Source organism: Hemitrygon akajei, chromosome 9 (assembly GCF_048418815.1).
Source record: "Hemitrygon akajei chromosome 9, sHemAka1.3, whole genome shotgun sequence".
NCBI lineage: Eukaryota > Metazoa > Chordata > Chondrichthyes > Myliobatiformes > Dasyatidae > Hemitrygon > Hemitrygon akajei.
This window is the reverse complement of record NC_133132.1, coordinates 149,317,530-149,329,753: the sequence shown is the minus strand read 5'-3', so window position 1 is coordinate 149,329,753 and position 12,224 is coordinate 149,317,530. Positions and strand designations below refer to the sequence as shown.

Below are 12,224 nucleotides of genomic sequence, written 5' to 3'. Positions count from 1 at the left end.
TGATGCAGACATGCAAGTTATTCCAACACTTGTTAGCTTCCAAAAATACAGCTGAGAGAATACAAGGAAACTGGTGCAGAGAATTTCCATTTGAATCTAAAAGCAAACTATTAATGTGCTTTGTGCCAATCTCATTAGCATGTGTGTGATGTACTCCCAGTGTTCATTGAGAGGACACAGAATGGAATGTGGTTCTCAGTGGTGATCTTCAAAAGTGCTGATATTGTACATGTACACATATTATGAAGCAGGAATTTTAAGCATTTTACAGAAAATGGGAAAATAAACAGAAGCAGGAGAAGGCTACATGGCCCTTCAGAACTGCTCTATCATTTAGCATGAATGTCCATTTCAGCTTCATTTTCCTGTATTGTTCGCATATTCTCCTCGTGCCCAAGAATTGATCAACTTCACAGAGTCACTGAGGTAGGCCATTCAGTACATTATGTCTGTACCATCTACCAGAACAACTCACCAGCTTCACTCCCTGGCCCTTCTTCTGCAGTTTTCCATTTTTTTTCTTAACTATTTATTATTTTATAATGAAGGTCACTAGGGAGCATACCTCTTCTGTGTCCTGTATTGTAGATTCCATATATTGTGCAAAAGAAGTTCTTCCTCATGCCACTCCTAATTTTCTTCCACTTTCTTTACCAATGATCTCTGGTCTTCATGCCTCCACCAGCAGGTAGAGCCTGCCACTTTCCATTCTGTCCAGACCCCTCTTCACTCTATATACTTCTTGCCATCTACCTTTTTACCCATAGAAAGCAGCCTGAGCTGCTCTCCTCTGCTTTGTAAAACGATTTCTTTCTCCCAGGAACAGTGCTCTTAAATCTATTCTGGACTCACTCTTAACATCCTTCCTGTAATGAGATGAGCAGAATTGAATGCAATATCCATTCAAGGGTTGACCTCTACTTTTATAAGGATTCAGTAGGACTTTTCTTCTTTAATTCTGCTTTGATAAGGCCCAAAATTATGTATGGCATATTAACCACTTAATATGGCCAGGAGCAACGGGCTCTGGGACAGCTTCTTCCACAAGGACATCCAACTAATTAATTCACACTGATACAATTGTATTTCTATGCTATATTGACTGCCCTGTTGTCCATTCTACTTATTACAACTACTATAAATTGCACATTTAGATGGAGACGTAATGTAAAGTTTTTTACTCCTTATGTATGTGAAGGACGTAAGAAATAGTCAATTCAATTCAATTCAACCTGCTCTTTCACTGATCTGTGCACCCACACACCAGGTCCCTCTGCTCTGCACCCCTTTTAAAACCATTTTGCATCTTTTTAACTTTCCCACCTAAATTCATCATCTCACATTTCTCCACAGTAAATTTCATCTGCTTTTTTCACCAGCGAGGTTTACTGGCAGATCCACTATCATCCCATTGAAAATGGCCTTCCTCTAATAAATCATTTTTTGGTGATTGCACCTTCTCTTTTTCCAAGGCTTATTTAAATTTTATGACATTATGATTTCTATCTTCAATGTGTTCCTTTACTAAAACTTGGAATATCTGACCCACTTCCTTTCTCAGAATGAAACCCAGCCATTCCTCCTTCCTCACTCTCTACATCCACTTTACCTAGGCCTTTGAACATTTGATAGGTTTCAATTAGATTCCCCCTCATTCTTCTAAATTCCAACAAGTACCTCAATAAGTATATTTAAGACAAAGTTGGATAGATTCTTGCATTGTAGGGGAATTTAAAGGTTATGGGAAAAGGTAGGTAGGTGGAGATGAGTCCATGGCCAGATCAGCCATGATCTTTTTGAATGGCCAGACAAGCTTGACGGGCCAGATAGCCTATTCCTGCTCCTATTTCTTATGTTCTTAAGTACAGGTCCAGACCCATCAAACAGTCCTCATATGATAAACCTTACTCTCCCGAAATCATTTTTATGAACTTCCTTTGAACCCTCTCCTAGATAAAGGGCCCAAGATTTTTCACAATATTCCTAGTGAGGCCTCACCAGTGCTTTATATCCTTGATTTTATATTTTTTATTACATTCTCAAAATGAAGGCTAACATCACATTTGCCTTCCTGACCAGTGACTCAAGCTGCAAGTTAATCTTTAGGGAATCCTGCACGAGGTCTCCAAAGTCCCTTTGCTACTTAGATTTTTGAATTTCTGCCTGTTTAGAAAATAGTCTGCGCTTATATTCTTCTAGCAATGTGCATGACCATACATTTCCCAGCACTGTATTCCACCTGCCACTTCTTTTCGTAATCTACTAAATCTGTCTAAATCCTGCAGCCTCCCTGCTTCCTCAACACTACCTGCCCATCCACCTATCTTCGTATCATTCACAAACTTGGCCAAAAAGCCATCAATTCTTTCATCCAAATCATTGACATAGCATAAAAAGAAACTGTCCCAATACCGACCGCTGTGGAACACCACTGGTCACCGGCAGCCAATCAGAAAAGGGTTCCTTGACTCCCACCCTTTGCCTTCTGCCAATCAGCCAATCCTCTATCCATGCTAGAATCTTTCCTATAATACCATGGGATCTTACCTTGCTGAGCTGCCTCATGTGCAGCACTTTGTCAAAAGCCTTCTGAAAATCCAATTACTGAACATTGACCAATTCCCCTTTGTCTATCCTGCTTGTTATTTCCTCAAAGAATTCCAACATATTTGTCAGGCAAGATTTTCCCTTAAGGAAATCTTGCTGACTTTGGCCTCTTTTACTATGTACCTGCAAGTACCCTAAAACCTCATCCTTAACAATTAATTCCAACATCTTCCCAACCACTGAGGTCAGGCTCACCAGCCTATAATCTCCTTTCTTCTGCCTCCCTCCCTTCGTAAAGAGTGAAGTAACATTTGCAGTTCTACAGTCCTCCAGAACCATGACAGAATCTATTGATTCTTGAAAGATTATTACTATTGGATCCACAATCTCTTCAGTTACCTCTTTCAGAAACCTTGGCTGTAGTCCATCGGGTCTAGGTCACTTATCTACAATCAGACCTTTCAGCTTCCCAAGCACCTTCTCTCTAAGTAATAGAAACTGTACTCACTTCTGCACTCCATGACAACCTTGAATTTCCAGCATTCTGCCAGTGTCTTCCAAGTGAAGACTGATCAAAAATTCTTTAGTTCATCCACAATTTTTTTGTGTTCCATTACTACCTCTGCAGTGTCACTTTCAAGTGATCAACTCTTGCCTCTCTTTTACTCCTGATGAAATATTTTGGTAACCTCTTTGATATTATTAGCTAACTTACCTTTACATTTCATCTTTCCCCTCCTTATGGCCTTTTTAGTTTCTTTCTGTTGGTTTTTAAAAGCTTCCCCATCCTCTAAATGGGGTAGGTGTGACCTATACTAAAGGGTCAGGTTGCACTTCAATCCCAGAGGGACCAATATTCTTGCAGGCAGGTATATAAGAGTTGTTGGGAGTGGTTTAAACAAATATGGCAGTAGGATGGCAACCAGGATGATAGAGCTCAGGATCAGACCAGAGGCTTTATAAGTAGGTAATGGATTTAACATGAATATAAGGAAGGACAAAAAACATAGAAAACCTACAGCTCAATACAGGCCATTTGGCCCACAAACTTGTGCCGAACATGTCCCTACCTTAGAAATTACCAGGCTTACCTATAGCCCTCTATTTTTCTAAGCTCCATGTACCTATCCAAAAGTCTCTTAAAACACCCTATCGTATCCACCTCCACCAACGTTGCCGGCAGCTCATTCCACACACTCACCACTCTCTGAGTACAAAACTTACCCCTGACATCTCCTCTGTACCTACTCCCCAGTACCTTAAACTGGAGTCCTCTTCTAGCAACCATTTCAGCCCTGGGAATAAGCCTCTAACCATCCACAGGATCCATGCCTCTGACCATCTTATACAACTCTATCAGGTCACCTGGCATCCTCCATCTCTCCAAGAAGAAAAGGCCGAGTTCGCTCAACCTATTCTCATAAGGCATGCTCCCCAATCCAGGCAACATCCTTGTAAATCTCCTCTGCACCCTTTCTATAATTTCCACATCCTTCCTATAGTGAGGCGACCAGAACTGAGCACAGTACTCCAAGTGGGGTCTGACCAGGGTCCTATATAGCTGCAACATTACCTCTCGGCTCCTAAATTCAATTTCACCATTGATGAAGGCCAATACACTGCATGCCTTCTTAACCACAGAGGCAACCTGCTCAGCTGCTTTGAGCGTCCTATGGACTCGGATCCCAAGATCCCTCTGATCCTCCACACTGCCAAGAGTCTTACCATTAATACTATATTCTGCCATCATACTTGACCTACCAAAATGAACCACCTCACAGTTATCTGGGTTGAACTCCATCTGCTACTTCTCAGCCCAGTTTTGTATCCTATCAATGTCCCGCTGTAACCTCTGACAGCCCTCCACACTATCCACAAAACCTCCAACCTTTATTGCATGAGCAAACTTACTAACCCATCCCTCCACTTCCTCATCCAGGTCATTTATAAAAAGCATGAAGAGTGAGGGTCCCAGAACAGATCCCTGAGGCACTCCACTGGTGACCAACCTCCATGCAGATTATGACTCGTCTCCAACCACTCTTTGCCTTCTGTGGGCAAGCCAGTTCCAGATCCACAAAGCAATGTTCCCTTGGATCATTGGCCTCCTTACATTCTCAATAAGTCTTGCATGGGGTACCTTATAAATACCATATATACTACATCTACTACTCTTCCTACATCCTCAAAAAATTCATTCAAGCTAATGATTGGGTACAAATGCTGACAAATCAAAGAGTTCAAATGTACCACAAGGCAAAATTCAAAAGGGTGTCAAATGCAGGACTGAAGGTTGTGTATTTAAATGCACGTAGTATTCAGAATAAGGTGGACAAACTTGTGCCGCAGTTAGAGATTGGTTAGTATGACATTGTGGGCATCACTGAGTTGTGGCTGAAAGAAGGCCATAGTTGGGAGCTAATGCCTCCAAATGATATACTTTCTTTTTAAAGGACAGGCAGGAGGGCATATTCAGTGGTCTGGCTCTGTTGTTAAGAGATGGAATTACATTTTTAGTAGGAGGTGATATAGGGTCAGAGAAAGTTGGATCTTTATGAGTATGGTTAAGAGTACATGGGCAAGAGTAAAAAAAATAATATGGGGATCATTTATAGGCCTCCAAGTAATAGCCAAAATGTGGGACAAGGATTGCCAAGGGAGCTGGAAAAGGCATGTAATTAGGGTAATGACACAATTGTAATGGGGTACTTCAATATCCATGGGGATTGGGAAAATCAGATTTGTAACAGATCGCAAGAGAGGGAATTTGTTGAATGACTGCAAGATGTCTTTTTAGAGCAGCTTGTGCTTGAGCCTACTAGTGGAAAGGCTATCTTAGATTGGGTGTTGTGTAATAACCCAGTTCTTATTCGGGAGATTCATGTAAAGGAATCCTTAGGAGGCAGTGATCATAATATAATTTAATTTATACTGCAATTTGAGAAGTAAGAAGAAAATATATGGACACTGTGAAAGAACTAACAGATCTAAGTGTGTGAGATATCATTGACGCTGCGAGGGATCGTTCGATATGGAGAGCCATGATTGCCCAAGTGTGTAACGTGCAAGGCACATGAAGAGGAAGAAGAATTTGAGAGGTAGTATAACTCACATGTATCAGTATTGCAATGAAATAAAGGGAATTACAGAGGCATGAAAGAGGAATTTGCCTAGGTGGATTGGAGGAGAATGACAGGAGAGCAGAGCTGACTGAAGTTTGTGGGAATAATTCACAACGTGCAGGATAGAGATGTCCCACAGAAGAAAATGTTCTCAAATGGCAGGGCTAGGCAAAGGAAGTTAAGGTTGCATAAAAGCCAAGGAAAGAGCATATAATGTAGCAAAAGTAAGTGGGAAGTTGGATGATTGGGAAGCTTTTAAAAGCTTTTAAAATCTACCAAAAGGCAACTAAAAAAGCTATAAGGGAAAAGATGAAAAATGAGGGCAAACTGGACAATAATATAAAGCAGGATACTGCAAGTTTTGTCAGTTATATAAAGAGTAAAAGGGAGGTGAGAGTTGATATTGGACCACTGAAAAATGATGCTGGAGAGGTACTAATGGGGGACAAATAAATTGCAGATGAATTTAATGGGTACTTTGCATCTGTCTTCACTGTGAAAGACTAGCAGTGTGGCAGAGGTCTGTGAGTGTTGGAGGACTGGAAGATTGCAGAGCCTAAATGGACGTTGAACCCTTGGACACTGCCTCACTTTTTTTTAATATATAGTATTTCTGTTTTTTGCATGATTTTAATCTATTCAATATATGTATACTACATAAAGTATACTAAGTAAGATTTCCTTATATATTTATTATTATTTTGTCTCTCTCTCTCTGCTGGATTATGTATTACATTGAACTGCTGCTGCTAAGTTAACAAACTTCACGTCACAAGCCGGTGATAATAAACCTGATTCTGATTCTCACAGGGTGATGCGAGTCCTGAGACTCTTGTACTTCTACCTGATGCAGCAGCAAGAAAAGAGCATGGCCTGGTGGTGAGGATCTTTGATGATGGCTGCTGCTTTCCAACAAGTTTTATTAGCATATACTCAGTGGTTGGTGGGCTTTACCCATGATGTACTAGACCGAATCCACTACAATTTGTAGGATTTTCCATTCAAAGGCATTGGTGCTCCCATAGCGGCCGAAATGCAACCAGTCAGAACACTTTCCACTACACATGTACAGAAGTTTGTCAAGGTTTTTGATGACATGCCAAATCCCCCAGACTCCTAAGGAAGTAAAGGTGCTGCATGCTTTCTGTAACGCCCTGGGAAAGGTTTCTCTGCTAATGTAATGCTTTTTCTGTAAAAGCACTGCTAATGTAATGCTTTTTCAGTAAAAGCACTGCTAATGTAATGCTTTTTCTGTAAAAGCACTGCTAATGTAATGGTTTTTCTACAGAAAACTGTCAGTCAAAGCTGAGGGGTACATTTCTTTGCAATTACGCGGACCCAATTACAATGGGTCCAGAACAGGTCCTCTGAGATAGTGACTCTCTCCACCTCTGATCCTTCAATGAGTACTGGCTTATGAACCTCCAGTTTCCCTCTTTTAAAGTCTACAATCAGTTCCTTGGTCTTGCCGACATTGACTGAGAGGTTGTCATTATGACACCACTCTGCCAAATTTTCAATCTCCCTTCTGTATGCTGATTCATCACCACCACTGAAATGGCTCACAACAGTGGTGTCAGCAGTGAACTTGAATATGGTGTTGGAGCTGTACTTAGCCACGCAGTCATAGGTATAAAGCGAGTAGAGCAGGGGGCTAAGTACACATCCCTGTGATGCACCTGCACTGATGGAGATTGTAGAGGAGATGCTTTTGCCATTCCGAACTGACTCAAGTGAGGAAATCAAGGATTGCACAAGGGGGTATTAAGGCTCAGAGCTTGGAGTTTACTGATTAGTTTCAAGGAAATTATGGTATTAACTGCTGAACTGTAATTGATAAAGAGCAACTTGATGAATGCATCTTTGCTGTCCAGATGTTCCAGAGCTGTGAGACATCTTCTGTGGACCTATTGTTTCAATAGGTAAATTCTAGTGGCTCCAAGTTATCGCTCAGACAGGAGCTGACATGTTTCAGCACCAGCCTCTCAAAACACTTCAGCACTGTGGATATAATTGCCACTGGGTGATAGTCATTGAGGCAGATTACCGCACTTCATGATTGAACCAGGTGGGTACCACACTCTGCCGGGGTGAGAGGATGAAGGTATCTGTGAACACACCAGCTAGTTGGTCAGCACAGATCTTCAGTGCTCAGCCAGGTACTCCGTATGGACCGAATGCTTTTCTTGGATTCACTCTTCAAGGCAGCCCACACGTCACCTTCAGATACTGAGAACAAAGGACCATAACGAGATATGGAGGTGTGCCATGGTTCCTACTTGTTCTGGTGGTCAAAACAAGCCTGAAGGCATTGAGTTAACCTGGAAGTGAAGCTCTGCTGTCCCCCATGTTGCTTGATTTAACTTTGTAGGAGTTCATGGCATTCAAACCCTGCCATATCTGTTGAGCATCCCTCATTGATTCCACTCTAGTCTGGAATCTCCAATTTGCCAGTGAAATTGCTTTCTGGAGATCATTCCTGCAACTTTTGTAGCATTCTTGATCTCCAGACTCAAATGCTTCTGATCTGTACATCAATACTTCCTGAAAATTCATCTTAAGAGGATAAAGTGGTAAAGAAAGTGTACAACATGCTTGCCTTTATCAAACAGTGTAATGGGTATAAAAGCTGATAAATCATGGTACAGCTGTATAAAGCTTTGGTCAGGACATATCTGGAATATTGTGTGCAGTTCTCTTCATCGCATTACAGGAAAGATGTGGAGTCTTTGGCGAGGATGCAGAAGATGTTCTCCAGGGTGACATCTGGATTAGAGAATATTAACTAGGCGAGGTTGGCCAAATTTGGATTGTTTTCTCTGGAGTGTCAGAGACTGAGGGTGACCTGACAGAAATATATAAACCTATGAGAGGCATACATAAGGTAGATAGAGTCCTTTTTCCAGGGTGGAAATGGCAGATATATACTGAGGTCATAGTCTTAAGGTGAGAGGAGAAACATTTAAAGGAAATTTACAGGATTTTTTTTTTACACAGAAGATGGCACTGCCAAGTTGGATGACCATAAGATATAGGAGCAGAATTAGACTATTTGGCCCATTGAGTCTGCTCTGTCATTTCATCATGGTTGATCCATTTCTCCTCTCAGTCCCAATCTTCTGTCTTCCCACCCCCTCACCCCATCATCCCCTGACTAATCAAGAATCTATTAATCTGCCTTAAATATACCCAACAATTTGACCTCCACAGCTGCCTGTGGCAACGAATGCCTCAGGTTCAGTCTCCCTGTATAAAAAAATTCCTCCTCATCTCCATTCTAAAAGGATAACTTTCTCTTCTGAGTCTGTGTCCTCTGGTCTTAGACTGCTCCACCATGCTACAGCTGTATGGAAGCAGGTGGAAGTAGATATCATGGCAACACTTACGAGGCACTTAGACATACAAATGAATATATAGGGAATGGAAGGATATAGACCAGAATTTAATTTGGCATCATGATCAGCACAAATGCTATGGGCTAAAGAACCTGTTCCTGTGTGGTACTCTTCCATGTTGGGATGTGAATGAGTGCAGACTAACCTCGGTTGTCTTTATAAGATGGTGTTTCAAATAGCTTGAGACAGTTTTAAGTATTTTGTTTCTTAAGGTAAAAGCATAACTGAGATTAAGTATAATTCTACTTTTCTTCGAATAGCAAAGTATCTACCCCACGCCTTACTGGTCTGAACATCAAGTTTCTGAAGATTTTTAGTAAAGGCACATAGCCTAATCCCAAAGCCAAGCATTCAGTGTGAAGGATTTTGATCACAGGGATATTAGTGTCATCAAGTTATGTTACCAATATTGAAGTGAACTGTAACACTGTACTAATTCAGTAATATTATCATTATAGTCTTCCATTGTTACACAGTGCAGCATTATTTCTGCTAGTTCATTGGAATAACATTACCTTTCTCACAAGGAGTTCAGACTTCTCTGATTAACAAGGGATAAACAAGTTCAATGTACCTCTTTGAACTGGTGGTGATGTAGTTGTTTTCGATGTACTTGTTGATGTACTTTGTGTGGGTGTCAGATCACAGAATTGCCTTTCTACTGGGTAGGCTCTGATGCATGTACAGGTCTGGTCTGCTGTAGTATTTGCACTGCAAGAACGGTACGTTCTACAAAATGTTGAGTTCCAAGTAAGTTCACTGATGCATGTACATTGAGTTTCATTGTTGACCAACTGGCAGACTAGAGAAACAAAAAGCAAAAGTTAAAATTTAAAACCATAAATTACTGACAATGGGCACAGTGGTGTATTCCTCTAAAATTAGGAATGAAGTCACAACATGGAAAGTATACCTCATAGGGTATATCGATGCCTAATAGCAACTTGTTAGATGCCTTGACTTACAAATTCAGGAATTCCACCTTACTAAGAAAAAACTTTGAAAATCTAACAAAAGATTATTGCCCAGAAATTAATCTCTGGTATATTTTTTTTAGCATTGTATTGTAGAAACAAAAGTCGTCAGCTCCCCTTGCACCACTGAGCATTAAGGAACTTCGAGCGTGCCTATCATTGTTAACATCTCATCAGCATAAGTGCCAATTTAATGTAAATTCATTCCAAATGAGTGTTCCTTAATTTCCTGTCAAGTTGGGTTGAGGAAGACTGTAGCAATTTTTAAATTATTGTTGAGTTTTGCATTGGACGATCAAGCGAATGCCCATTGGCAAAAGATAATGTTTAGGTTCATCAGCACATTCTCAAATTTAAATAATAGGCTGATATTAGACATAGCCTGGTTTAACAGATACTTGTCAAAGTGATTATTATGGTATCCTCATCCAAACTGATTGGCTACACACTGGTCAGTGTATGTCATGGCATAATCCAGAAGCTCCTATGTACTGCCTGACAGATTAATGATTATAATTATTGATTTCTTACATAAATATTGACAATTTATGAACAGAGTTTTTCATTTTATCATTCTAGCTGAACACAAGCATGCACTAGAGCAGTTGTTAACTCAAGTTTTAACCAACTTCAATTCTGTCCATCCTCTCCCACTTCTTCATATTGTAGACATTCAGTGCATATATTCATTTACCCCACAGTGTTCATCTGAGATGGAATATGGAACTGAATGTCAGACATTTAGCCAGAAAGAATGCAGAGCTAAGTGTGGCATTTAATTTGCTGGAAATAATGAAGTAAATGAGAAAATTATTAAAAGAAAATTAACCCAAAATCAAACCTAAGTTATTCAATTACTATCTAGAGATCAGAGACATGGGTTCATCTGCTATCATGGCACTTAAATTCAATGTTTTAAAAGCTATGGAATATGAAGTAGTGTCACCGATGATAAATAAAATACTTCTGGAGATGACTGAGTGATTAGGATTTTAAAAAAACTTATCTGGTTACTTAAAGCTCTTAGAAACACAGAAAACCTCCAGCACAACACAGGCCCTATGGCCCACAATGCTGTGCCAAACATGTACTAACTTTAGAAATTACCTCGGGTTAAACATAGCCCTCTATTTTTCTAAACTCCATGTACCTATCATCATCTTATACACCTCTCATCTTCTGTCGCTCCAAGGAGAAAAGGCCAAGTTCACTCAACCTATTTTCATAAGGCATGCTCCCCAATCCAGGCAAAATCCTTGTAAATCTCCTCTGCACGCTTTCTATAGTTTCCACATCCTTCCTATAGTAAAGCGACCAGAACTGAGCACAGTACTCCAAGTGGGGCCTGACCAGGGTCCTATATAGCTGTAACATTAACTCTCAGCTCTTGAACTCAATCCTATGGTTGATAAAGGTCAATACATTGTATGCCTTCTTAACCACAGAATCAAACTGTGCAGCAGCTTTGAGTGTCCAATGGACTCAGACCCTAAAGTTCCTCTGATCCTCCACACTGCCAAGAATCTTATCATTAGTACTGTATTCTGCCATCATATTTGACCTACCAAAATTAGCTATGTTGCACTTATCTGGGTTGAACTCCATCTGCCACTTCTCAGTCCAGTTTTGCATCCTATCAATGTCCCACTGTAACCTCTGACAGCCCTCCATGTCATCCCTAACCTTTGTGTCATCAGCAAATTTACCAACCCAACCCTCCACTTTGTCATCCAGGGCTTTAATAAAAATCACAAAGAGAAGGGGTCCCAGAACAGATCTCTGAGGCACACCACTGGTCACCAACCTCCATGCAGAATATGACCTGTCTACAACCACTCCTTGCCTTCTGTGGGCAAGCCAATTCTTGATCCACAAAGCAAGGTCCCTTCGATCCCATGCATCCTTACTTTCTCAATAAGCCTTGCATGGGGTATCTGATCAAATGCCTTGCTGAAATCCATATACACTAGATCTACTGCTCTACCTTCATCAGTGTGATTAGTGACATCCTCAAAAATTTCAAATAGGCTTGTAAGACATGATCTGCCTTTGACAAAGCCATGCTGACTATTCCTAATATTATGCCTCTCCAAATGTTCATAAATCCAGCCTCTCAGGATCATCTCCATCAACTTACCAACCATTGAAGTAAGACTCACTGGTCTGTAATTTCCTGGGCTATCTCT

At 40.6% G+C, this 12,224-nt stretch overlaps 1 protein-coding gene across 1 annotated transcript in view; it reads right to left on the bottom strand.

Annotated features, from left to right (window-relative positions):
• The window catches only part of LOC140732684 (adhesion G protein-coupled receptor F5-like), a 37,026-nt gene extending 33,751 nt beyond the window's left edge, over positions 1-3,275 (bottom strand). The window contains exon 1 of the mRNA XM_073055368.1: positions 3,263-3,275. Within this exon, the coding sequence (XP_072911469.1) occupies positions 3,263-3,275 (13 nt within the window). The remainder of the gene's footprint in view (positions 1-3,262) is intronic.
• Positions 3,276-12,224: the final 8,949 nt, after the last annotated feature.